The sequence below is a fragment of the Lynx rufus genome, unplaced genomic scaffold (genome assembly GCF_022079265.1).
Source record: "Lynx rufus isolate CCGP_SWC_20201006 ecotype Redwood Valley unplaced genomic scaffold, mLynRuf1.p SCAF_2, whole genome shotgun sequence".
In the NCBI taxonomy this organism is placed as follows: Eukaryota; Metazoa; Chordata; class Mammalia; order Carnivora; family Felidae; genus Lynx; species Lynx rufus.
The window spans coordinates 60,025,780-60,051,984 of NW_025814834.1; the positions used below are offsets into that span (position 1 = coordinate 60,025,780).

The 26,205-nt window shown below is 40.8% G+C and overlaps 1 protein-coding gene across 2 annotated transcripts; it reads right to left on the reverse strand.

The window, feature by feature from the left end:
- Positions 1-9,738: 9,738 nt before the first annotated feature.
- Positions 9,739-22,193, reverse strand: CDCA7 (cell division cycle associated 7). 2 transcript variants are annotated; one of them, XM_047085642.1, is made up of 10 exons: positions 22,108-22,193; positions 19,108-19,233; positions 18,453-18,689; positions 15,542-15,778; positions 15,174-15,251; positions 13,376-13,576; positions 12,833-12,970; positions 12,052-12,201; positions 11,453-11,589; positions 9,739-10,868 (listed from the first exon to the last, which is right to left on the reverse strand). In XM_047085642.1, the coding sequence occupies exons 1-10, from the start codon at positions 22,126-22,128 to the stop codon at positions 10,838-10,840; spliced, it is 1,356 nt and encodes a 451-aa protein (XP_046941598.1). In that variant the 5' UTR covers positions 22,129-22,193; the 3' UTR covers positions 9,739-10,837. The 2 variants fall into 2 exon arrangements, with proteins under 2 accessions (XP_046941598.1, XP_046941599.1); XM_047085643.1 differs by lacking the exon at positions 18,453-18,689.
- Between the last annotated feature and the right edge of the window lie 4,012 nt (positions 22,194-26,205).

The following is a 26,205-nucleotide window of genomic DNA, read 5'->3' on the forward strand; positions in this document are numbered from 1 at the left end:
CATCTGACTTCAGCTCAGGTCATGATCTCACGGTTCATGAACTTGAGCCCCGTTCAGGCTCTGTGCTGACAGCTCGGAGCCTGGAGCCTGCTTTGGATTCTGTGTGTGTCTCTCTCTCTGCCCCTCCCTTGCTTGCACTTGGTCTCTATCTCTTTCAAAAATAAACATTAAAAAAATAAAAAAATACAAATCTTGAAAAAGAAGACAGGTGTAGGGCTCACAGTTCCCAATTTAACAACCTACATAAAACTACAGATCAATGGGATAAGATTGAGAGTCCAGAAATAAATCCATATATCTATGGCTTACTGATTTTCAATAAGGGTACCAAGCATTCAATGGGGAAAAAAAAAAAAGTCTTTTCACAAATGGTGCTAGGACAACAGGTAAGTTGAACCCTTGCCTCACACCATATACAAAATGAACTCAAAAGACCTAAATGTAGAAGAAAAAATAGGCACATATCTTCATGGTGTTGGATGTGGCAATGGATTCTTAGATACAATACCAAAAGCACAAACAACAAAAGAAAAACTAGATAAATTGGATTCTATTACAATGAAAACTGTGCATAAAAGAGCATAATCAAACTGAAAAAGACAGTCTGGCAGTTACTCAAACAATTAAAAATAGTTCTTATATGACCCAACAATTCCACTATTAGGTATATACCCAAGAGAATTGAAATCAGGTGTTCAAACAAAATGTTGTGAACAAATGTTCATAACATGGGGCACCTGGGTGGCTCAGCTGGTTAAGTATCCAACTTCGGCTCAGGTCACAATCTCACAGTTCATGGGTTTGATCCCCTCATAGGGCTCTCTGCCATCAGCACAGAGCCTGCTTCAGATCCTCTGTCCCTTCCCTCTCTGCCTCTCCCCAGCTTGAGCTCTGTCTTTCAAAATAAATAAACTTAACACACACACACACACACAAATGTTCATAACAGCATTGCTCACAATAGCCAAAAGGTGAAAACAGCCAAAATATCCATCAACTGATGAATGAATAGATTGTGATACGTCTATACAATGTAATATTACTTGGTCATAAAAAGGAATTAAGTACCGATGCCTACTACAAGGATGAATGTTGCAAACATAATGCTAAGTGAAAGAAGCCAGTTGCAAAAAGCCACATATTGTATGTTCCCAGATATCTAGAACAGGCAAATCCATAAAGACAGAAAGCAGATGGGTTGCCATGGGCTGAAGAGGAGAGGGAAAAGGGGGAGTGACTACTTAATGAGTACCCAGCTTCCTATGGGAATGATGAAAATGTTCTGGAGTTACACAGTGGCAGTGGTTGCACGACATTGTGAATGTACTGGAAGCTACCAAATTGCACATTTTTTTGAATGGTGAATTTTATGTTAAGTAAATTTTACTTCAGTTTTCTTAAGAACAAAAGTAACAAGAATTTAAACAGTAGGCAAAGACCCAGCAAGCTGGATACTGAATTGTTTCAAACCCAGTTCTCTGATAAAGCAAACTAAGTTGCAGTAGAACCTCTCCCTTACCCAGGGCAGCTCTCCAATTTTTAAGAGTCCCACATCTCGCCTTGCTGAACTCAATTAATAGAGTTCTTGGTGTCTGCCCTAATCATCATGCAGACAGATAAAATTTAGTTAATATCCTTCTCTCCCTCCCCAACACTGAAAAATAAGATAAATAGAATCTATCTCCATAATTTTACTTAGTCATTTAGTTCAGTAGCATCTGTTTATCATGATTTACAAGAATTTGGATGGCAATGAGAATTGCAGGAAACATTTGCATAAAGGAATTTTATTTACATATTTTTCCTCCTCAAGCACTAGGATACTCAAAATGGTCACGTCTTGGAGATTCAGGCAAGCTCCTGCGGTGATTATTACCTTTTTAAAAGCCATACTGTATGGTCTTCAAGAAGTATCCAGAAACATTTACAGCTATTCAATTTAGAAGACAAATTTGAGGATAAGTCTATTAAAGAACATGTAATCAAATAAAAATAAGGCAAAATACTAGTTCCTGCTGAAATGGTTCGCCTACTAAGTATGCAAGAAGACTTCCCTAGCATAAGCTCACAGAACAGTTTGTCCTTGGGTGTTTGAATAGGACAGAAAACTACTCTCCACCATATTTTTGTCTCTAAAACTTTAAAGCTTAGTTCAGTGTTCGTATATGTAAGTATATTTCAGAATTCTTTGTACAATATTCTATGTATAATAAAATCAGTTATGTTTCCTCCTCATATATATATATATGCATGTACGTGTATATATATATATACATGCATATATATATACACATACATATATATATAGTTAAATAAAAGAGGCAAGATAGAAAAAAGTATGTAGTGAGTAATATCCTGCCATTTATCTGAGATGGCAAGAGGAGGGTACAAATATTTATACATATTTGCTTACATTTTTGAAAATCAAAGTATAAGTGACAAATTTTTTTAAATGTTTACCTATATGTAGAGAGAGGATCTGGGTGAGAGAACAGAAATATCACCTAGATTCTCTAAAAACACCTTATTTTTGTAAGCTTGACTTTGAAAATATGTAACTGTTTAACATTATAAAACTGAATTAAATCCTAATTTTTTAAAAAGCAGTCTTTAAAATAAAAATAAAACAAAACAAATACACCTCACAATGCATCGAGTTGGTGACTTAACCACATAAAGAGGAACTGTTCGAAATGATTTCAAAAACAGTAATGTGTACCAAAAGACTCACTCTAAGGACCAAACCAAAAAAATATTAAACTGTTTTCAGTAATAGTATTTATATTTTAGTAATAATATTGGTACTATTCTGAAATCATATATATGTGTGTATATAGTGATATTACTAATACAACAAATATAAAAATAATAAAGCATATAGTTGCTTATATAGAAGCACGTTTATATAATTGTGTACATATGCATACATATACAGATAAATAGTAGATATACGTGAAAGAAATGTGTTTTGAAAACAAAACACTTTGGAGAAATGGCTGATTCTAGGTTAGGGGCAGAAAACGTGTAAGGTAAGCCTGGAACATTTTGTTTTATTAGAAAACAAAAGAAACTATCAAAAACCATTGGGGTCATATTAGAAGGATTCAGGGGTCTATGTGAAGAGGCTCCCTCCCACTGGGTCAAAATTGGGCATCAATAATAAGAAGTGCAATGGACTGAACACATGAAATATCTGAAAAATTTAGGAGGTCATATGATACTTAAACAAAAACAAACAAACAACAAACAACAATAAAAATCCCAAAAAAACCTTGTTAGGCACCACTGGAGGAAACTAAAAACCTAATTTTTGATTCTAATAATGGGTATAAAAAAAAATCAAGTCCTTTATATACCTTTTCTGTACAAACGCTACCTGGGATAATTAAATCCCCCACAAGGGAATGTTTCCAGTTGATTAATGAAGAAGGAAAGAGAGAATTTACAGGAAATGTTCATCAGTTGCCATGAACAATATAAAAAGGGATACAACAGGATAGTAAGAGTCCTCTGATGTCAGTACACAACATTAGCTATAAAGTATTGTTGCAGCTGAATCAGATCAACTTTCTGGATCTAACAGAGAAGACAGAGGAACATGTTAAAGGACACCCTGGGTTCAATTAGTAAAATGTGGAAATTAGTAAACTGGAAAATTCTACAGGAAAACTGTTTCTTTTTTTTAACAAATAAACTGCAAGGGGGGGAAGGGAAAGGAAACCTATTAATTAAAAGAGACTTTAAAGAAATAAATAAGAGTTAAGACTCCTGAATTCAAATGAAAACAACTATATAAAAAGAGTGAGGGGGTATTTGATATATTTGATATTTAGAAACCCTTGCTAATTTTATGCAGGTATGTCATTTTTATTATTTTTTCTTAAAAAGAGTCATTACCTTTTAAAAATATTGAAGCCTTTATGAATGACATATAATGTCTGGTGTTTTCTTTTTTTTTTTTTTAGAGAGAGAGAGAGCAGACAAGTGGGGGGGAGGGAGAGACAGAGAGAGCAAGAGAGAGAGCCAGCAGGCTTTATGTTCAGTGAGGAGCCCAAAAGCGGAGCTCAATCCCAGGACCCTGGGATCATGATCTGAGCCGAAATCAAGAAGAGTCAGACAATCAACCGAGACACCCAGGCACCCTTTTCTGTTTTACTTTTTAATTTTCTTTTCATTTACCTAATTTCTACATCCAAATGTGGGGTTCAAACTCACAACCCTGAGATCAAGAGTCTCTTGCTCTTCCAACTGAGCCAGCCAGTCACCCCAATGTCTCGTATCTTCTTGAAAATAATTCAGTGGGTTGGGGGGGAGTAAAGAAATACAGATGAAGCAGGATGCACTATCAGTTTATCATTGGTGAAGTTAGTGATGGAAGTGGGGAGAGGCTCTCTTTTCTCTTAAAAAAAAAAAAAGTTCTATGCACTCAATTTTTGCCACCGAAAGTTCTCCCCTCAACACATGGTAACACTCGGAATATCTTTGTAGGGGTGTCTGTTTGTCTCAGTTGGTAGAACATGTGACTCTTGATCTTAGGGTTATAAATCTGAGCCCTGAAGTTGGGTGTAGAGATTACTTAAAAAGAAAAATATCTTTTTGTAGCTCAATTTGTAGCTTATTTGTAGCTCAATAATACAAATATTTTATCCAGTAGAAGTATTTCTTCAAAGTTAGTATGATGAAGTAAATTATATTTCCCACAGAAAAATACATAATTAGAAATGCATAAATTCAAATGAATTGACTATGGCAGTTTCACGGCAAGCTAAGTATTATATCATAAAGAAAGGTTATGCCTCATAGGAGTTAATGCTTTCAATGTTGGGATCTACTCATTATTTCTCCTTCACCATAATTTTAGTTCTTTCTACCCAAATCTAAGGAAATATCCTGCCTGGGACACTCAATGAATCCTTTGATAAACATTTACTGAGTACCTACTACATGATAAGGGTATTTGGATCAAAGATGGTCTTGCTCTCAAGAACTTCACCGTCCTGTAAAGGGAAAAACTAAAATAAACATGTAACTATGAGTGGCAGGTATTATCTGTTATGATCAAGGTATATAACCATGTTTATCAGAAGTCTTCACAAGGGTGTTTAGTCTAATATCTCCTTTTTCAGGCTAGGGGAACAAGCATGGGCTCTTCAGTCTTCTGAAGTTACTTAACCTTGTCGAGTCTCCTAAACTCTAAAATACCTGCTATGAAAAGCTAACACAGATACTGCATTGAGCACTGTGCGTTGCGCCTAGGAGGTGCATAACTATAGTTTTATTCCTTTGGCAAACATTTCTTCCTTTGGCAAATATTTGTAATGTTGCACTGACGCAATCATGCATTACCAGCAGGTACTTTCATCTGACAATGAACACTTTCAATAAACTTCCTTAATTCAAGGCACAGGATTATATAAAACTATGTTTCTTCTTTGGCCAGCTATGTACAGGTTGAGTTTCCCTATGGTCAACCATGCCTCTTATTTCGGTGTCTAGTGAAATAGCTTACCTCCTCTCCTCCCACCTGTGGGCTGCACCCACGTTTATTTCCAACCCTTGGCAGCTTAGGTCTCCAGAACAGCCACACACTCTCCCAAATTCCTAATCTACTATCTTCCTTCATCTCTGTAATTAAAGGATTACTTTACTTTCTACCTCTATTTTAACCCAAGATTTAGCCTTAACAATACTAACTACAGCATTACTCATAATAGCAAAAGATTAACAATCCAGACACCCCAAGATTGGAAACCGTTTAAGTAAAACATGGACCATCCATATAAACACTGTATAGCCATTTAAAATGTTTTGACATTGGGGTGTCCAGGTGGCTCAGTTGGTTAAGCATCCAACTTTGGCTAGGGTCATGATCTCACTGTTCAGGAGTTTGAGCCCCATATCAGGATCTGTGCTGACAATGCAGAGTCTGCTTTGGATTTTCTCTCTCCTTCTCTCTGCCCCTCCCCTGCTTGAACATGCTCTCTCTCTCTCTTTTTTTTTTAATGTTTTTTTTTTTTTTTCAACGTTTATTTATTTTTGGGACAGAGAGAGACAGAGCATGAACGGGGGAGGGGCAGAGAGAGAGGGAGACACAGAATCGGAAACAGGCTCCAGGCTCTGAGCCATCAGCCCAGAGCCCGACGCGGGGCTCGAACTCACGGACCGTGAGATCATGACCTGAGCCGAAGTCGGACGCTCAACCGACTGAGCCACCCAGGCACCCCATCTCTCTCTCTTTCAAAATAAGTAAATTAATGTAAAAATATATAAAATACTTGATATTCATGGGACACCTAGGTGGCTCAGTGGGTTGGATGTCTGACTCTTGATCTTGGGGTCAAGTTCAAGCCTAGGTGGCTTAGTTGGCTGAGTTGGTTGAGCATCCAGCTTTGGCTCAGGTATTGATCTCACGGTTCCTGGGTTCAAGCCCCATGTGGGGCTTTGCGCTGACAACGTGGAGCCTGCTTTGGATTCTCTGTCTCCCTCTCTCTCTACCCCTTCCCCACTCGTGCTCTCTCTCTCCCAAAAATAAATATTAAAAAAAGTTTTGACATTCTTAATGCTAAAAAAGTTGTACATATAGTAATAAATACTACCATATAAAACAAAATGCAAGGGAGATTGACAACAACCAAAATGTTAGTGACTTTTAGCCTTAAATGGTGTTTCCTTTGCTTCTTGCTCTTTCAAACAAGTCTTTCATCACTTGGATATTATAATGGATGGAGGCCTCTACCTGGAACATGCCAATTTCTCCGCAACCCAAAGTTGATTTCTTACACATCTCCAAGCAGATTCCCCAGCTTCCTTCTGCCACTCCAGGCTTTAGTCCATCCTCCACTGTCTCAGCAACATCTCCTTGGGAAGTTCTTGGCCCCTCTTATCTTCAGCCTTCCTCAACCTTGTAGTTATTTAAAAAGGCATCTTCCACACACAGGGCTTTAATGCCCTGTGGTTAAAAGCCTCAGGGGTTGACAGCATCCTTGCGGTATGATCCAGTATTTGAGTTTCCCCACTATCCGTGACCACAGGAAGCCCTCAGCTCCCTCCCGGCCCTCTTCTCTCCCTATTCAACAGGGTTTCTGCAAAAGTCACCTCAGCCAAGCTTGCCTCAGCACCCAATATACCTTGTTCTCATGGACAGAATCTGATGAGCACCTTCTGCTTTTCTAAGGCAGGCAAGCTCAGCTTAGTTTTAAAAGAAAAACAAAAAAGGAGACACAGGCCTCTTCCCTGGAACAATGGTCTAGCTCTGCCATTTCAGCTATGTGGCATTAGGCATTTTTCTCAACTTCTCTGGATTTACTTCCTCACCCTTAAGATACTACCCCACAAATGTGTCACTAACATTAAGGTAAAATAACATTTGTTCACCTTTTATTCCCTTTAGGACTTGCTATCACTCTTCACTCAGAACCTAATATTTCCCAGGCACACTTCAAAGCACTTAACTTTCTTACTCCATTCCCCTGGTATGCAAATAACCCAATTTTCTACCTGACCTTGAGCCATCAGGAGCTCCCTCTCATTTTTAAAAGCAAAATAAAACACAACTATGCCCCGCGGCAGCACCCCCTAACTGCTTTTGCCCCTCTTCGTTATTAAACTACTGAGTCTATTACAGTCTCTTTTTCATTCCTCAACCCCTCAGTTGATGTAGATAAAGGTGGAGAGCCTATGGAACCTCAGGAACCCAGGCTGGAGAGACCAACGTAAAGACAATTCCTGGAGCATAAATGCCATAAACTACTCGTTACTCTTCACACCTAATTGTCAAAACTTCAGTTCTCTCACCTTCGCTGAAGAGCCAACAAGATGGCGGAAGTAAAGCAGAAGCAGCAGCGCACCTTTTGCAAGTGCACCTACCACCGCGTGGGCCTTGACCACCGGCTGGACTTGTCCCTCCAGCAGCTCACGCACTGGCTTAGTGCGCAGCTGCGGGGGTAGTAACGCGAGCCTGCTGCTGGCGAGGTAATGGCTGCTGAGGCGCCTGCGCAAGGCCCGGGTTTGGGGGAGGGGGGGCGCCCAGGGAGGGGCCCCAGGAGGTTAAGGCTCACTAGGGGAGCAGGATCGCCCTGCCAGAGAAGATTGGCCACTACCTGGGCGAGTTCTCCAACACCTGCAAGCCAGTGAAGCTGGGCCAGTCCGGCATCGGGCCACCCACTACCTCCACTTCATTCCTCTTTAGTTGCTTGGCCAATAAAGGCACAGACTTCTCTTAAAACACACATCTTGGGGCACCTGGGTGGCTCAGTCTGTTGAGTGCCTTTCAGCTGAGAACATGATCTCGCAGTTCATGAGTTCCAGCCCCACATGTGCTGTCAGCCTGTCAGCGCAGAGGCCGCTTTGGATCTTCGATCCTCCTCTCTGCCCCTCCCCCACTCGTTCTCCCCAAATAAAGCCACTGATCTGTATCTTTTCTGTAAGATGGAAGTCATTACAAAACCCATGGGCCCATCAGTGCTATAAAATGCCTCTTCCTGTGTTCATTCCTACTCAGAATTCCATTTTTAGGTTTTTCTTTGTTCCTCCACTAGACCGTAAATCGTTTAAGTCTCGGAATCAGCTGTTACTAGTCACTATTCTTGAGTGAAAAACAATAGTTCCATTTCATATTAAAACATGGTAACAACAAAAATATCCCAGACAGCGACCAATTTTACAAACTCCCCTGAATTTAACCTTCCTAATCACATACCTAAAAGGGGGAGATAGGTTACAATTTGGGTTAAGAGTCCCAAGTTTATAAAAATACCCATTTCTTTTGGATCTATCTAGAATACCAGTTGTATAACTTCCCATAGCTTGATCATTTTCTCCCCAAATGAGTACATAGGGGTATACAGGATTTCCAAGAGAAGTCTAGAGATTAAGTCAGCAAACCTATAGTTAAGTGGCAGACTGTAAACATTTTAGGCTTTGTAAACCACTGTGTCACATGCTTTTTTTACAACCCTCTAAAAAAGTGAAGAACATACTTAGTGCAACTGCCACATGAATATAGGCTACAGTAGGATCCGGCCCACAGGCTGTAATTTGTCAACTCTGGTCTAAACTGGATTATGAGAGCTTTCAGACTGTGCCTTGTCTTTGGCTTCTCTCAGTTCTAGAGCAGGCCTCAAGATATAGCATGGCCTAAATACTCGAATGGTTCCATGGAACATGTGACTCTTGATCTCAGAGTTGTGAGTCTGAACCCCACACTGGGCGTGGAGCCTAAAGTATAAAAATTAAAAAATAAATACTGGCACCTGGGTGGCTCCGTCTGCTAAGTGTCTGAGTTGGGCTCAGGGCATCTCATGATTCATGAGTTAGAGCCCCAAATTAGGCTCTCTCTCCCCCTCCCCCACTTGCTCGCTTTCTCTCTCAAAATAAATTTAAAAAACTTTTTTTCTAACTTAAAAAATATTCAAATGGCTGATAAAATCAAGCCAGGTATTTTGAAATTGCTGTTTGTTCTTGGGTTGGCAAATGGTGAAAGGAAAACAAAGTTGTAAAATTTCATGAGCATGTATTATTTTCTATCTATAGTTGTCTCAGCTGATTTTCTGATCACAGCAACTGGTTATATCACCAAGCTAGGTCCTGTTCAAAAGAGCTGGCCCTTAACCTTCAGAAACTTAAGCCAAAAGGCAGACTCTATAAAAGGTAGAAATGGTCTTTTGTTGAAATATGAGAAGACAATTAGGATTCAGTGCAGTTAAGATTATTAAAGAATAAAAAAGAAAACAGACAAGCTAGAATATAACATTTTATTATTAAAATAAAAAACTTTGTATAAAAGCATTACAGATCAAAAGCTCTATTTACATTTATTGATTCAATGTCCAATTAGGCATCAAACACTGAATGGCCATAGCAATAGGCTACACATGCAAAGAAAATGGACAAAGACACTTTGATTCCACCTCTACAAAACGATCTAATGCAAAAAGGGGTCGGGTAGGGGGTAGGGGCGACACATGAATTCTGCCCAGAAATTAAAAGGACAGAGATGTCAAGTTAACAAACTGTTGAAAGTCACCCAACTCCAAAAAGGCACTTCTCATTGTTATAAAAGTGCTTAAAACCTGAACATGAACTCTGTGCCTAGTTTATAACTTCAAGAAAGTAAAAACTGCAAAGACTAGTCGTAGACTAGTACTAATATCAATTTTCCATGCAAAATGATCAGGAATTTGAAACATCTTACGTAGGAACGGAAATAAACTTGGCAAACTACAATTGCACGATACATGGAATAATCTCACGAGAGGCATCCAAAATAATAATACTCCATTTCCCAACAATTACCCAATTTTTCCACATGGTTTTAAGACTTGTGTGCCTTGATTCTGTTAGAAAAGGTTAACTAGTATGAACAATAAATCATAAATTGTGCTCACTGCTTTCCCGTAAACAAGTTAGAGGGCTGTTCTCTGGAATTCAATAGATGTAGTTAGTTAATGTTACTACTGTTTCTAAGTGCTTGGTTTTATGGGCAGATTCCAGGGCGATTTCAACGCCAATTAAATCAAACATGCTTTCATAAAATTGCTATTCAAAAAGAATTCAGAAACAAAATGGTGGGAGGGAACCACTGGAAATAGAGGGGGATGGAATGGGGTGAGGGGTGGGGGAAAAAGCAAAGAAACAGCAGGAGGGCACAGTATAGCTAGAGATATACCTCTGTGATGCTCAGAAACGCGTTTGTTAGTGAGAGGAACTTGATTTGCGTTTCCTACAGAACAGACTGATCATCAAAATTCGTAACTCAGGTTCCAATCACATGACAAAATTGAAAACCTGAACTTGGAAGATTTGCACAGTGGAAGACGGGTAGTGGATCTTCTAAATGCTATGCTTGCATTTCGAATTCCTGTTTCAGACTGAAAGAGAGAAGGGAACATGTCAGGATATGGTTTTCGACCTAAGAATTTTCTTTCGAAAGTTTAATTCACTGTTTTAAAAATGTTTTCATTGAGGGGTGCCTGGGTGGCTCAGTCGGTTTAAGTGTCTGACTCTTGATTTTGGCTCAGGTCATGATCTCAAGGTTTCTAAGTTCGAGCCCTGCATCAGGTTCTCCACTGACTGTGTGGAGCCTGCTTGGGATTTTCTTCCCCTCTCTCTGCTCCTCCCCGACTCACATTCTCTACCTCTCTCAAAATAAGTAAACTTCAAGAAAAACTATTTAAAAATGTCTTTACTGAGTTGTAAAATAGTCAAGTGCATACATCTGAAATGTACAACTTGAATTTTTACACACTCACACGTACATGTCCCCACCACCCAGATGAAGATATAAAATGTCTCTAACATTCAAAAAGACTCCCAATGTGCCTGTTTCCAGTCAAAACATGCTGTTCCCACCACCTGGAGATAACCGCTATTCTGACTTCTATCACCTTCTTACTAAGATACATAAATGAATGTTAAGATTTGGGTGTGGAGGAGAGAAAAGCCAGCCAATTACCTTTTCAAGTAAGCATGCACGTTCCCAAAGCCATGGTATTTGGCTAAATACACAAGGACCCCAGTCGCACACCGCCCATCTCGCTGCCGACAGAAACTGCAGTTGCAGATTCGGCGGCAAGGCGGACAATACCAGTTCTGAAGGAGAATTGTGAAAAGGCACAAGTTAAATCAAACCTTCCCTTCCTCCTCTTACTTATCCATTTCTCTTTAATCTAAGGTAGGTATCATCAATTGCATTTAAATCTTTTTTTTTTTTATGAATAGAAAAACCTTTCATAGGTTTTTTAATAGGATTAATTTCCATTAGTCATTTCCTACATTCAAAGGATTATTTTCTTAGGAAATGCAGCAGAGGAAGTTACACACCAATAGCAGGGGTAAACAGAATCAGCATCCCCTGAACGGCCTGGTCCCACAAACTCTGGAAAGGGGCTCACACTTAACCTAGCACCAACACTATGAATTCATCGGCCTCCCCTGAAATATGTATGCCCCACAACAATAAGGGCTCAGTCCTCTCATGGATGCCCTCCTTTGGGCCCTTTCAACTCGTGGCTGACCTTCAAGCCCACAGCACCACCCCTTCGAGGCACCTACTGGATCCAGCAGAGCATCCTTGACTTCTTCACCATAACGGTTTCGAAGGCAGGGGCCACAGAACTGGCCACGAACACCCCAGCACTCCGGGTTTCTGCAGTTTGTTTTGGTATCGATAGTTTTCTGGCGGCACTGGTGGCAAGTAGATCCCTACAAAGAGGCAAATAAGGGAAAAAAAGAACAAAATACTGCTTTTTGTATAGAGAAATAGCATAAAGAATGTCCTTCTTTGTGGATGGAGTCTGACAATTCGTCTTTGAATCCTATTTCAAATCTACATACATGGGTATATGCTAAGGACATGAAAAGTATTTCAGGCATACTGATTTCATTCAATTGGCACATGCTATAGTTAATATGATCAACACTAGTTTTCTCTACTAAAACATCTTATGCAAACACACAAAAAAACAAAACCCCACCCAAATCCTTTTTTATCTTTAGTATACCACCATACACCCGGCACCTGTGTATATAGTAGATACATGTTGAATCAATTTCTAAATTGAGAAAAGATCAACTGCTACCAAAGGCTTACTAAGCAAATACTACTATTGCTTAGTACTACTAAGTACTTAGTACTACTAATATAGACCAAGAGGTCTATATTCCAAAGATGCTAAAAACTCTTTTCTTCTATGAAAAGAAAGAAAAAAAAAACAACAACAACACAGGCACATATCCCACATGGTGAGACCTTTAACATTTGCAAAACTCTAAGGATAGAAGCTATCCTTTCTCCCACATTCACGTTCACAGATAACAATTTAGAGGCTTGTACCAATGAACGGTTATAGATCTTCTCTCGAGAGTTGTTACAGATGTTCTCCAGCTCTTCCTCTGTAATTTCTTCCACAGGGCGAATTATATGTGGGAGGGTCATGGATCCGGCACGACGATTTCTGGGCACGTCATCTTCCTGGCATGACAAAAATCACGGGATAGCATTCTTACTGGTGCTCCCCAGTTCTGAATCTCAGATACAGGATTTGTAATTTCTCCACAAAGAATTCAACCTAGAAATCTGTTTTAGAGCTTATGGAGAAGATGCAAGTTGTTAAGTTTACTAAGGATATTGGGGACAACATCATGGAAATGATTCCGACGTTAAGAAAAGGTGAAGAAACCTTTGACCTGCTCATCTAATAACAAAGCCCATCTATTTGATAGCATATGTGGCATTAACAATTTTGAACGGTTTGAGAAGCATGTTTACCACGGGTCATCTGGCGTTGAGGCTGCGTGTGTCCCTGTGCTGTGTATCGGACGCTGGGCCTGTGGAAGACGATAAACGGAAGGGCGAGCACAAATGTGGAGAACTCACATTCATGTAGTTGTCCATGGTCTTCCTCTTTCTCACCAACATGAACTTATCTTCCTCCTCTTCCTCCTCCTCTTCTGGGGGCAGAGCACTAAGGGACCCAAGGATCCGGGACCTTGACCTGGTGAGAGGACGAGCTCTCCGTTCAGGGTTTCTTCTGGAAGCAACACCTGGGAATGTACGCCTCCGGGTTGTCTTTGACTGCTAAGCAAAACACGTATGATGGAACCCATTTATTCCAGAATGAAGGTTCTGTGGCACCTTCTCTTTAAGTATGTTTTTGTAGAAGTAAAAGGAGAGCTCCATTTCCTAATTCTTTGTTCTTTCTAGAATTCATGAGAAAATGAGCCCCCAAATGATAGAGCTATTGTAATTCTGCTTTTTTTTCTTAAAATTTTAAATGTTTCTTTATTTTTGAGAGAGAGAAAAAGAGAGAGAGAGCGTACGCATGTGCGCAGGGGAGGGGCAGAGAGAGAGAAGACACAGAATCTGAAGCAGGCTCCAAGCTCCGAGCTATAGGCACAGAGCCCAATGTGGGGCCTGAACTCACACTGTGAGATCATGACCCGAGCCGAGGTCTGACACTCAACCGGCTGAGCCACCCAGGCGCGCCGTAATTCTGCTTTTCTAATACCAAGCTGTTTCCTCTCAAACTGAGAGATCATCTACTTATTCTTCCACTTAATAAAGATGAATAGTTCTTGTTTTCCCAAAAACCAAAAACAACACCATTACCACCACCACCTTTTCTACAACATCTCGAGCTCTGAAACACTCTCACTATTTCTATATTGCGCCAGAGAAAAATGTATGTATGTGGTTTTCCTTCTTTTTCTTGCTTGCTTCTTCCCTTTTTCCTCAGGAAGAGGTGGGGAAAGGAAGTCTTTCCTTTTGTACCACAGCATGCACCCCAAATTCCCCTTAGTTGCACCAGCTTAGTTCCTCAGAAAAGAATCACATATAGTAGACCATCACTTGGTTAAGAAATTGCTTTTTCTGGGGTGTCTGGGTGGCTCAGTCAGTTGAGCGTTTGACTTGGCTCAGGTCATGATCTCATGGGTTGGGAGTTCCAGCCCCGGGTCGGGCTTGCTGCTGTCAGCACAGAGCCTGCTTTGGATCCTCTGTCCTTTCTCTGCCCCTCCCCTGCATGCACTCTCTGTCCAAACTAAACAAACATTTGAACAAAATTGTTTTTTCCTTCTTTTTTCTCATTCTCAGTTATTAAAAACCTATTATTGGGGCGCCTGGGTGGCGCAGCCGGTTAAGCGTCCGACTTCAGCCAGGTCACGATCTCGCGGTCCGTGAGTTCGAGCCCCGCGTCAGGCTCTGGGCTGATGGCTCAGAGCCTGGAGCCTGTTTCCGATTCTGTGTCTCCCTCTCTCTCTGCCCCCTCCCCCATTCATGCTCTGTCTCTCTCTGTCCCAAAAATAAATAAACGTTGAAAAAAATAAATAAATAAAAACCTATTATTATGCACCTATTATGTAGAAGGAATATACTAATGCTAAGAAAAAAAAATTTTTTTTCAGTATTTACTCCCTGTGCTTGAGGGGCTTAGCTGAGTTGGGAAGGAGAGAAAGAACCAATCCAAAGGGTTAGTTTAAGCACTGCAGAAGCATGGCTTGGGGAGGCCCCACCTGCCCTGGGATGCACAGAAGAGGTCCCAGAGATCGGTTAGAAGGTTTTCTCTACTTCCTCTTTGTCTGTAGGACTACACAAAATAAGGAAATTGGACTTTAAAATAACAAATCTACATTAGACCTGTCCATAATACTATTATACAAATAAAGATCACACTTACCGAACTGGGGCCTGGTAGGGAACGCCTTCCAGGGAATGAGCCAGGGAAACTTTCTAATTCTGACATTAGTTTTGCAAGCTAAAAAGGGAAGAAATTCAACAGAAATTATTAGTTTAGGTTACTTGCCAAAAATGAAATTACAGTAGCACATCTCGAGTTTGATTTAACTTATACATTTACTGAGACTTTAATGATTAAAGAAGTTTTTTAAGGAAATTTTTTAGGAATTTAGGAAAAAGAAGCACGTCTTAAAGCATATTTTATGAAGACTTCAGAGCTACACTGAAAATAATTCTTAGGACAGATATAAGCAACAAGCGGCTTAGAGAAAGGCCAGGAAGAGTTTTAGCACAAAGTCAGATACCTACCATTGCTTTGTTTTGCTTTATATTTAAAGCTCTTTTCTCCAAAAAATTCATGCCATTTTCATCTTCTGAATCAGAACTGGAATCGGTCACAGAATTCTCAGAGGGTTCTGGGGGTGCTGCTCTCTTGTTGGCAGCTCCCCTGGTGTTCTGAGTTGGAAACTTCATGGCCACGCGGAGGGGTCCGGACCTTCTGCACTGGCTTCGGGTCCTGCAGCCAGTGTGGTCTGACTGCAGTCTCTAGTTAATTGGGTGGGAACAATAGAATCGTTAATGACTTGCTGATTGTCCCACAGGCTGCACCAGTATGACTACCAAATTCCTTTTGGACAAGAGACAATGGCATCAAATAAATTTTAACTGAATACTTTAACTGTCAATTGTAATTGATAGCTCTGGGTAACAAAATCAGGAATTACAACAATCTGAGTGTTAACTCACATAGCCTATCTGAGACACATCATTATCATAGCCCTTAGGCCAGTGGTTTTGAGTCATTTTTTTGAAATGTGAAATTCCTAGCTCCTTTTTTAATTTCTTTAAAAAAAAAATAGACCTTTGGTTTATTACAAGAATTCCTACAATTGTGCTCTCCCATAAACATGGTTTCAATGGTTATGGCATTAAGCTATATTAAAGGGGTCTTTGTTCTCTAATCTACTTTTTAAAAAATTCACAGTAAATATATGTGACATAAAAATATACCATTTTAACCTTTTCGTTTTTATTTTTAAGTAGGCCTCACACCCAGCGTGGAACCCAACATGGGCCTTAAACTCCTGACCCTGATATCAAGACCTGAGCTGAGATCAAAAGTTGAACCATTAACTGACTAAGCCGTGCAGGTGCCCCACCATTTTAACCATTTTGAAGTGTATAGTTCAGTGGCATTAAATACATTCACACTGTTGTGTAACCATCACCACAATCCATCTCCAAAACTTTTTCATCTTCCCAAACTGAAACCGTACCCATGAAATACTAACTCCCCATTCCACCCCTGGCTTCTGGCAACCACCATTCTACTTTCTGTCGCTACGAATTTGACTACTCTAGATAGCTCTCTAATCATCTTATTGAAAATTTAAAAATTAGAGGAAGAGAAAAAAAGGAGATTCCAAAAGTAAGTTTCCACCATTAAAGATGTATTAAAATTATCCATTAGGGAAAAACAAGTCAGAATCAAGAGATACTGCTTCATTACCTACTAGTAGAACTGAATCAGTAACAAGAATGTATGAGAAGGATATAGAGAAACTGGAACCCGCCCACACTACAGGTAGGAATGTAAAATGGTGCAGCTACTTAGGAAAACAGCTTGTCAGTTCATTAAAAGGCCAGAGTTACTATATAATCCAATCATATATATACTCCAAGAATATATGTCCACACAAAAACTTGATCATGAATGTTCAAAGAAGTACTATTCACAATAGCCAAAAGGTACAATCAATCCAAAAATCCATCAACTGATGAATAGGATAAATACAATGTAGCATTTTCAGAAAATATCATTCAGCAGTAAAAAAGTTATCAAGTACTAGCACATACCACAACATGGAAGAACCTTGAAAACATTTCGTGAAGTGAAAGAAGCCAGTCACAAAAGACTGCACTCATTTATACGCTGTCCAAAATATAAAAACCTCTAACAGTAGAAGATAGATTGGTGGTTGCCGATTGAGGATATTGGGAAAGGATGTTCATGGGAACAGGGTTTTGCGGGAGGTGATGAAAACATTCTAAATCGACTGTGGTGATGGTTGAAAAAAAATGAGAAAGGAAAAAATATCACTCATAAAACTCCCAGAAATGGAAGAGCCATTTTTTTTTTTTAAACATTCAAACATTTCTGAAATCCAAACAGCTTTTAGTATTCTTCATGTACTTTTAGTATGCATGATTAGGAGAAAATGACAAACTTTTATGAGTTCTTAAGACTTTTAATTGATTGGCATGTTATTAATCGAAACAAACAGCAACCACAAAGAATAGAAACATTGTCCAGAAATGACTCAGGCTGTAGACAATGTTTGGGTCACATCCAGTATTTGCAGACCAGTAATAACTCCCGATATGCACTGATTTGGACCACCGTCACTTCTTAGGGGAAATGTTACATTACCACAAAGTTAGATAGTGATAAACACTCCATGGCCAGGTGTCCTTTTAAGTCAGGATCAGTGTGGTCCCCGGGAGTGGCCCCACATCAGACCACCATGAGCTGAAGAGCACGCACCTGACTATAAATCAACACACTGCTTCCTTTGTTGAGACAGTCTTGTTCACAAGAGTCTGCAGAACTAAACAGTATGCTCAGGGAGAGTGGGACTGATGTGCAGCAGCAGCAGTGGCCTGAGCAGAATGACAGAGGTTATGGGCAAGGCAGCGTGCACAAGAAAAGCCAGCCAAGGAGCCAAAGTCAAAGCATGAAGGGTCCTAATTGTCATCATCTGCACTCGAACTCCTGCACGTGAGTTATTACAGGTTTTCTGGATGCAGATGTATGTAAGATCCACCATGGGAACCAACATTTACCAAAGGCCTGCCCCATGCCAGGCCGGTACTGGGCTGGGCACTTGAACTTCAATGTGAATGTGGCTGATCTGGAGGACATGTGTGCTTCTGATCATCAGGGTAGATTTTTGTGGCAACAGAAATCTGGAGGTCGGTCAATTTTATCTTACCAGTTTCCAAGATTTTCAGAGCCTACAAAATATTCAAGCTTTACAAGTAGGACTACATCAGTAAAAACTGCTGTAAGACATGAAGAAAAGAACTCAAAATTTTAAAAAGGTCAACAAAATTTCCTGGCATGACTAAAATGAAAATTACAAGAAAAAAAACTTTTTTAAAACAAGCGTGTCATGCCTGTAAATGTACCTTACTTCTTGATATTGGTTCTCAAACTCACCATTCCATCTTGTATCTCACTCTCTGAGAAACCGCAAAATGATTCATCGTCAGAGTCGGCATGAAAAATACTGGCCAGTTCTTTAGTGACATCTGGCCTTGGTTTCTGTAAAAATCCACAATGGTCTAACACATCTTGCACCTCACTTTCTGAAAAGCCGCAGAAAGATTCATTATCAGAGTCCTCATAAAAAACATTTGCCAGTTCTTCACTGATATCTGACCTGAATTTAGGTTTCTGTAAAATAAATAAATAAATGTGGTTGTGCATTTTCCCCCTTTTTCAAGAACCAATTTTCCATAAACCGTGCAGAGAGCAAATCACATTTACAAGTGCACTACAAGAGAACAGCTTTTGTTACAAAGAAAAATGGTTCAGAGGTTTACAAATGATTTCTGAGTTGTTATGGCAAATCATCAAGCATGTTAGGTTAGGCGACATTTCAAAAGGATAGAATAAGTAGCTAATCTACCTCCAACAATTACTACCTAGAACCACAGCAAAAAATGAAATGAAATTACAATGCATACTGTATTTTCCTAGCGGCTGTGTAGAAATGCAGGCAAAAAGCAAGCAGTTTTAATCACGCACAAAGCATTTGGGGGCATTTTGAGCACTGCAGACTCAATTCTGTTTATTCTCAGGCAGCACTTACCGTGTTTGCAAAATTATCAGAAGCAAAGCTGTCACAACTGTCATCAGAGGATGACGAGGTTTCCATGGAAATCAACTTCACGTATCTAAATTTCTTTAAGTTCTTCTTTACTCCGTGACCCTTTTGCTGCAAAGGAAAATGGCAATACTATTAAGTGGGACACTTACTACACTAACTAAAGACATCATTTTTGAGTTTAGTAGGTTGAAACAGCGCAGAGTCGACATTACCATTTCTTATGCCCTATACAGAAAAAGGAGGATTTGCAAATGCTACAAAAATATTTTCAAAACCTGGTAAAACCATAAAAGGAAGGGGATCCCTTTGAAGGGATATTGTTAAGGACATTTATCAAAATAATGAAACATCTATAGGGCTACCTCACTGTGCACCTTTCTTCCCACCAAGCTGAGAGTTATACTGAGTTCCCAAGGGGTTTCACGCTGACCTCCTAAAATCTGCCTGTTAATAAAAAACATTAGATTGCACTTCTAAAAGGAAATTTTCAAAAGTACAAAATGGTAGAGTTCCTCGGCCAAAATCAACCTAATGAGGTCTTTTTATATAAGCTTTGGGCTCTGTACTGTGATGCTAATTTCCCAAACTACAAAAACTGGGCAGCACCTCTATTTCAAGATGGCAGGCTTTCAAACAGTCCCTGTTCCAACCAGGAAGGGTATAGTGATTTCAGCACAAGTCCTTATAAATCAAGTACATCAACTCAGTGAACAAACATACAAGGAGCCAAGTTAAAGGTCAAACAGCACTCCAAACCCAGGTAGAATGCCTGATTCCACTTCAGCGCTCCACTAGCCTGGCCTGATATTCAGTTCTCCTGTCTCCTTGCTGTACAAGTCTTAAATTTTTAGAAGTCCTTCTGTTAAGTCACAAATTACTTGTAGATTACTTGTTAAACACCGAACAACCTGGCATTGCTCACAAAAAAATGAAATTGGTGTCTATCTCCTGTTAAAACAGCAGTTTCTGCCATTTCTTAATATGTAATGAGATTCCTTAAGTGTTGTATTAGATCCTGTATTTTAATTTTCTTAAATATGGCCACGCAACAAAAGTGATTCCTCACAATGAAAACTTTGGAAGGCAAGCTCTGCTATGGGTCCCACAAAATAATGCCAAGATGTGCGGTGTCAGGTGAAATGAACATTCTTTTTTCTTTTTTTTAAGTTTTATTTATTTATTTGGGAGGGGAGGGGCAGAGACAGAGTCCCAAGCAGCGCAGAGCCCATAGAGGGGAGGGGAGCTTGGAGGCTCCAACTCATTAACCATAAGATCATGACCTGAGCAGAAACCAAGAATCCGAATGAGCCACCCAGGCGCCCCATGGAAAGAACACTCTTGACCTTCTTTGTACACCTAACATTCTGCATTTCATTTCAATCTCTTGCAAATAAAATGACGTCTTTTGTCCTTTTAGAAAGGGAAGAAAATGTGATAATACATAGAACTACTACCCATTAGAAGGGTTCTCAGAAACACCCTATTTTCCAGGTGAGGAAATTCAAGACTCCAGGGAGGTGAAATAGAGCGCCCAAGCTGACACAGTTGGCAGGAGAACCCAATTCTGCAATCTCCTAAAACAGCAGCGCACCTTGCACTGCTGCAGCAATTATCACCATTTACTCATCAATCTACCTGCAAGCAGTCAAAGGCCCAAGACAGCCTCAAGGCAGGCAGTCTACTGGAAGCCGACAGGGAAACATATGCTGGGCTTTAACAAGTCAGCACATGCAAAGACTAAGTTAACAGGTGGAGGAAAAGACATAGAAAAAGGCAAATGGTTATGGCTAAGTTGAGCTTTTCCGGCAGGCCGGTAACTATACCATTTAGTAGGTGTTTTTATTTTTCTGCCAGGCACTAAGCATGTTTTCACATTAATTCCTTGTAACAAAGGTGCTGTCATTCTTCCCATTTAACAGACGGGAAAGCTGAGGCACGAGACGTGAAGTGGGTTACTCAAGTCACAGGATGGCCCACATTTGAACCCAGGTACGTCAGATTCCAAGCCCAATTTGCCCAAGGCTTTCTTCTACCTGAAAGCTACGCCCGGTTACACCCGGCGGAGCTGTCTTTGAAACCACGCCCCCAACACGTCCACTCCCCCCCCCCACGAGAACCCCAGCTTCCCCACTTGTGTTAATCTTTATTTATTTTCAGCATGTCACTTTCTTCCTTTTCACCCAGCCCCCATCTTCTAACCTCTCCTGGGGCAGACCCTACGTTCCGGTTTCCGTTAGAGCAAAAAGTAACGTTCCATTCAGGGCAACGTCCTGCAGCTGCGAGTAAGGTTGATGAATGGAAAACGAGCAAATGGTGGGCGAACAGTTTGGACCACCAGATCCTTTAAGTGCTCTTAACCACCGCCCTGAACTAGAGACGCCTCCCCCCACGTGTGCAACGCAAATTCTAAAGAGACCGTTTTTGCAACACCTTTAAACTTCAAACCCACCGACCCTCGGCAGTTAGAAGCGGATGCCGGTGTGGCAGCCGCAAAATCCCGTGGGTACCGCGTCCAAGGTCCCCCTCCCCCCCGCCCCACTGCGCACGAGTCAAGCCACAGCGAGCCACCCGCCCGCCCATGGCTGCACGCTGGAAAGGGCTGGGCGGCTGCAGGGCAAACCGCAGGGAGCGGGGAGGGTGGCGCTCCTCTCCGTCTGGGCTCAGGCCGGCAGACACAATGGGGAACCCGCCAGCCCCGGCTACTGTCTGGCCCCGGGCGCACGTGCACTTAGAGCGCACGTGGCCTCAGGTTCTCCGGCGCGGCCAACCCTGCAAACTGCTCACATCTCCGAACAGCCTGCGCACGAGACGGGGCCGGCCCCGCGCGCCTAATTACCCAAAATGCACAAAACCTGGGGTTTGCCTAAACGGATGCCGCCCAAGACGGCCACCAGTTAACTCCGTCCGCGGTAGTTGGAGGGAGTCGTTCCGCGCCCAGCACCCACCGCACCCGCCCCTCGGGTTAGTCCGCCTAGCGCTCACCCGCACGCGGCGAGCGTCCATGCCGGTGGCGGGTGCCCAGGCCGGCACTCAGAGCTGGGAGAGCGAAGCACCGCGCGAGCAGCGGTCCCAGTGAGCCGAAGGAGTAGGAGATGCGGCAGGCGGGCGGGGCGCGTAGACCCGGGCCCAGAGGGGCGGGGCTCCGGCCGGGTTTCCCGCGTTGGGGCGCAGGTCCTGCAAGCTGTGGTAACCGCGTGTCCAGGAGCGAGACGTACTCGGCGCCGGGGGGAAAAAGCCACCCCCCAAATATTATGACCTCGAGCAACAACCTAGGAATCTCCAAAAGCCACCGTAGAAAAACGACGCTTTTAGGGCTCCAGGACCACTCTCTTTACGTCGCTGCACGGTCCTGAGCGAATGGCGCGAAAGAGGTTCGTATTGCCTCGGGGTTACCAGGCTGATTTGCATGAATTCCGGGCTGAGAGAGGAAAAGTGCAGATACGGGGTAATGGAGAGCAGCGCGGGAGTCTTGGGGATCTTGGCATTTAGCACTTTAATTGCGACGTGCGGTTTACATCATTAGATATAAAAATCAAAGAATTAAGCACGAACTACAATCTTTATTAGCCCAGTCGCTGTCCTGAGTAAGGCACCTCGTATTTGGTAACCACATCGTTATCTGAAGCGATTAAATGGGGTAACTCCTGACGTTTCATTCCAGAAAGCACCCGAAGCTGTGTTGCAGTTTTACATAAGCCTTGTGATTTTGAAATTAGAAAAAAAGGGGTTGCTATTAGTTAAGACTTACCTGCGGGATTCTAAAGCCTTTAGAATTTATCTGTCGGGATAGAACCTAAAGGCTATTAATGTGGTTTGGCGATCATATCTTTTGTCAGAATTTATAATTACCGAAATTGGAATGAATGTGAGATGTTTTTCATTTGCCTTTTTAATCAAACCTGACATTCCGACGCAGTAAGGTGTGACTTTTTAAGCATATTTTGTAGAGAGCAGAAATAAAGTAGCTTTCAGAAGAAAAAGTAAAATAATTTGGGTTGCTTTAAAAAACCCTAATTATAATCTCTCATTTAAAACAAGTGCTTGAAATGAAAACATTCGAATTTTCGCCCTTAAAAAACTTTTCTCTGGGGGAAGAATTCCTTTGCAGTAAGAGAGCATGCGTGAATCCACCGCGTTCCTCTCTGGATGTATTGAATACAAAAACTTGGGAGCAAGTAATGCTAGAGAACAATGGATTGGAAGAATTGGGAGGGTCTTGGTCGGAGTCTAAGAGCCTTTCTAAAACTAACGCCTTGGCCATGGTCATTCTGTGACAGTGCAAGGGACAAAGAACTCATGGTCTCGAAGGTAGGCGCCAGGGGAGGCGGTTTGTCTGGGGAAATTCTTGGCAGTGTTGGGGATGGGGGGGGGGGTCAATAAGTGTTGAGTAAATAACCATATAAATGGTGAAAGAACTAAAATTGTGGTTAGTGCTGTGTCCTTGGGGATACAGTTTTGTGACACTACAATTTAAGTATGTGAGAATTTGGAATTGTGAAATGCATAAAGTAAGGGAAGATTAAGCCACTTGAACTCTGAAAAGTTCTGATAGGAAAATTCTTAGATCTCTTGGGGCACTAGAAAGTAATTTAGTTTACACAATTTTTTTTTTTTAAGTTTAAGCTGTCAGTCTTTTTAGTAAGTAGGAAGATGTAAGTTAAAACAAAGCGATAGTTCCACTCAGACTGGCGAAAATGGAAAATCCTGATAAGACTAGGTATTGGTAAGGATATGAGGAAATTGCTGCAATGATGTTAGTAGTGTAATTTTATTTTACTTTGGAGGGCAGTTCAGAAATCTTTAGTAAAACCCAGCAAAACCACTTCCAGTTGTAAACAGAGTTTTTCACACTGCAGGTGAATTGGGAAATCAATTTACTGGATTACACCTAGCACATTATCTCTTTTTGAAATTGGGTAAAAAAAAATTAGGAGTAGTAAGTGTGAGTATTGTTTTCTGCAACTTTGTGTCACTTTGGGTGTGTGCTTTGTATAAATGTGTATTTCATATTGTGCTTCACCATCAACAAAATTTTTAAGATCGTGTCCTGGAGAATGTTGAGTCTTGTACTGGTGCTGTCTCATTCGTTCAGGTTAAGTATCGACGATGCCTGTTACACTAGACACTATTCTGAGAACTGGGGACACAAAGGCCAGGGACTTTACATTGTAGTGGAGGAACAGAAGTAAACAAGATAATTTCAGGTGTGATAACTTCTGAGAAGAAAAAAGCAGGATAAGGAGAAACGAAATGAAAGAGGTATTCAGATAAGAAAAACAGGAAAGGCTTCTCTGAGGAGTTATCTGATCAGGAGCCTGAATAAAGCAAGAGACCAAGCCATACACAAATGAGGGAAGTGCTGACTTCAGGCAGAATGAACAGCTGATTCAAAGGCTCTGTAAGACAGCTAGCAGCAGAAGCCAAATATTCCTTTTTTTAAAAATGTTTATTTGTTATTTTTTTAATTGGGGAGAGCACAAGTGGGGGAAGGGTGGAGGGGGCGGAACAGACGATCTGAAGCAGGCTCTATGCTAACAGGCTGATGGCAGCCAGTTGATGTGGGGCTTGAGCTCACAAACCATGAGTGGTGACCTGAGCCACCCAGGTGCCCCAGAAGCCAAGTATTCTTGACTAGAGAGCTAGGGAAGGAAAGGGAGAGGGGCCAGATCATGTGGGGTCTTCCTGACCTTGGGAAGAGCTTTGGATTTCATCGTAGGTACAATGGGAAGGATTTTGATGAAGGACAGACCCAATCTGACCCCATGAGCTGTGTGAACTATGGATTGAAAGGGAGCAGAATTGAAAGCTCAAGTCACTTAGGAGCCCCTGGAGGAGAAAATGATGGCTTGGACTAGAGTAGTTTTGGAGTGGGGAGAAGTGCTCAGATTTAAGATATGTTATTTTGAAGATAGAGCTAATGGCACTGGAGGGATGGATAGTTCCTTCATACTAGCATTGTGTATCATAGTAAAAATATTGCAAATAAACTAAATGCCCCTCAGAAGGGAAATGGATGTATAAACAGTGGCATAGTCATACAATGGCATTTGAACAGTAGTTCAAATGAATGACCTAGCTTACTTACCTCAATACAGATAAATCTTAATGTTGAATGAAAAAGCAAATTGCAAACATTTCTGCAAATTGTACCCCTTATGCAAATTTTAGAAACATAATTTAAGTTGTGAAAGTATAAAAACATGCACAAACAAAATATGATAGAGGTAAACTCAAGGAGGGAAGAAAAAAGAGGAGATGCAGGCTTCCGCCTGCTCTATCATTCATTGATTCTTTCTTTAAAACTAAACAGTGCGAAGCAAATATGGCAAAGTGTTAAATGTGAGTGGTGGGTATATGAGTGTCTTTTATGTTTTTACTTTCTGTGGGTTTTTATATTCTTTTGGATCTGAAACTTTTTATAATAAATTTTTTTTAAATTTTGAAACATTTGTCCTGTCAATCAAGATAAATATTTGTAGTGTTAAATATTCAGTCCCTTTACAGGGTCCTATAAATGGGAATGCAAGTTCATCTTGCAATTTTAGGTACCTCATAAAGGTCTTAAGTCACTATGTTAACCATATACTGGTAAATATGTTCATTTTAAGTGAAAGACACAAAATGAGTAAGAATGGAAATTCAGTGCAGAGATTGATGAGGGCCCAGGCCACAGCAACAGGTAACAGGGAATGACATTTCATAAGCACATACCTGACATCTACAGACAGTATCTGGTATGAGGGCTGTAAATACAATAGGTACCTAGAAAATACTTATTACCAACTAAAATGATTATAGATGGAATTTTAAATCTAAAACATTCTAAAATACCAGTCTCTTGTTGAAGAGCTTTATCTTTAAGGATTGGTGTGTGTTGTCCTATAGCTTTTATTCACCATGCACAAAGAATTCCATTTCCTATTACTAAGTTTGAAATTTGATCCTGAGGTTCTGAGCACTCAGCACTTATATAATGAAGTGAGCTAAAGTCAAACTTGAACTCAAGATGATTGATTTTAGGACAAAGAATGCAAGAATTAATGAGATGTATCATTTTTATTTTTTTTTTTGTTTTTCTTA

Excerpts from the sequence above, each read along its gene's own strand:
- CDCA7 (XM_047085642.1), bottom strand. The coding sequence starts at position 22,128 with ATGGACGCTCGCCGCGTGCGG. Across the intron at positions 18,690-19,107 it reads CTGATAATTTTGCAAACACG|AAACCTAAATTCAGGTCAGA; the intron begins GTAAGTGCTGCC and ends TTTATTTTACAG. Across the intron at positions 13,577-15,173 it reads CCCTACCAGGCCCCAGTTCG|CAGTCAAAGACAACCCGGAG; the intron begins GTAAGTGTGATC and ends TGTTTTGCTTAG.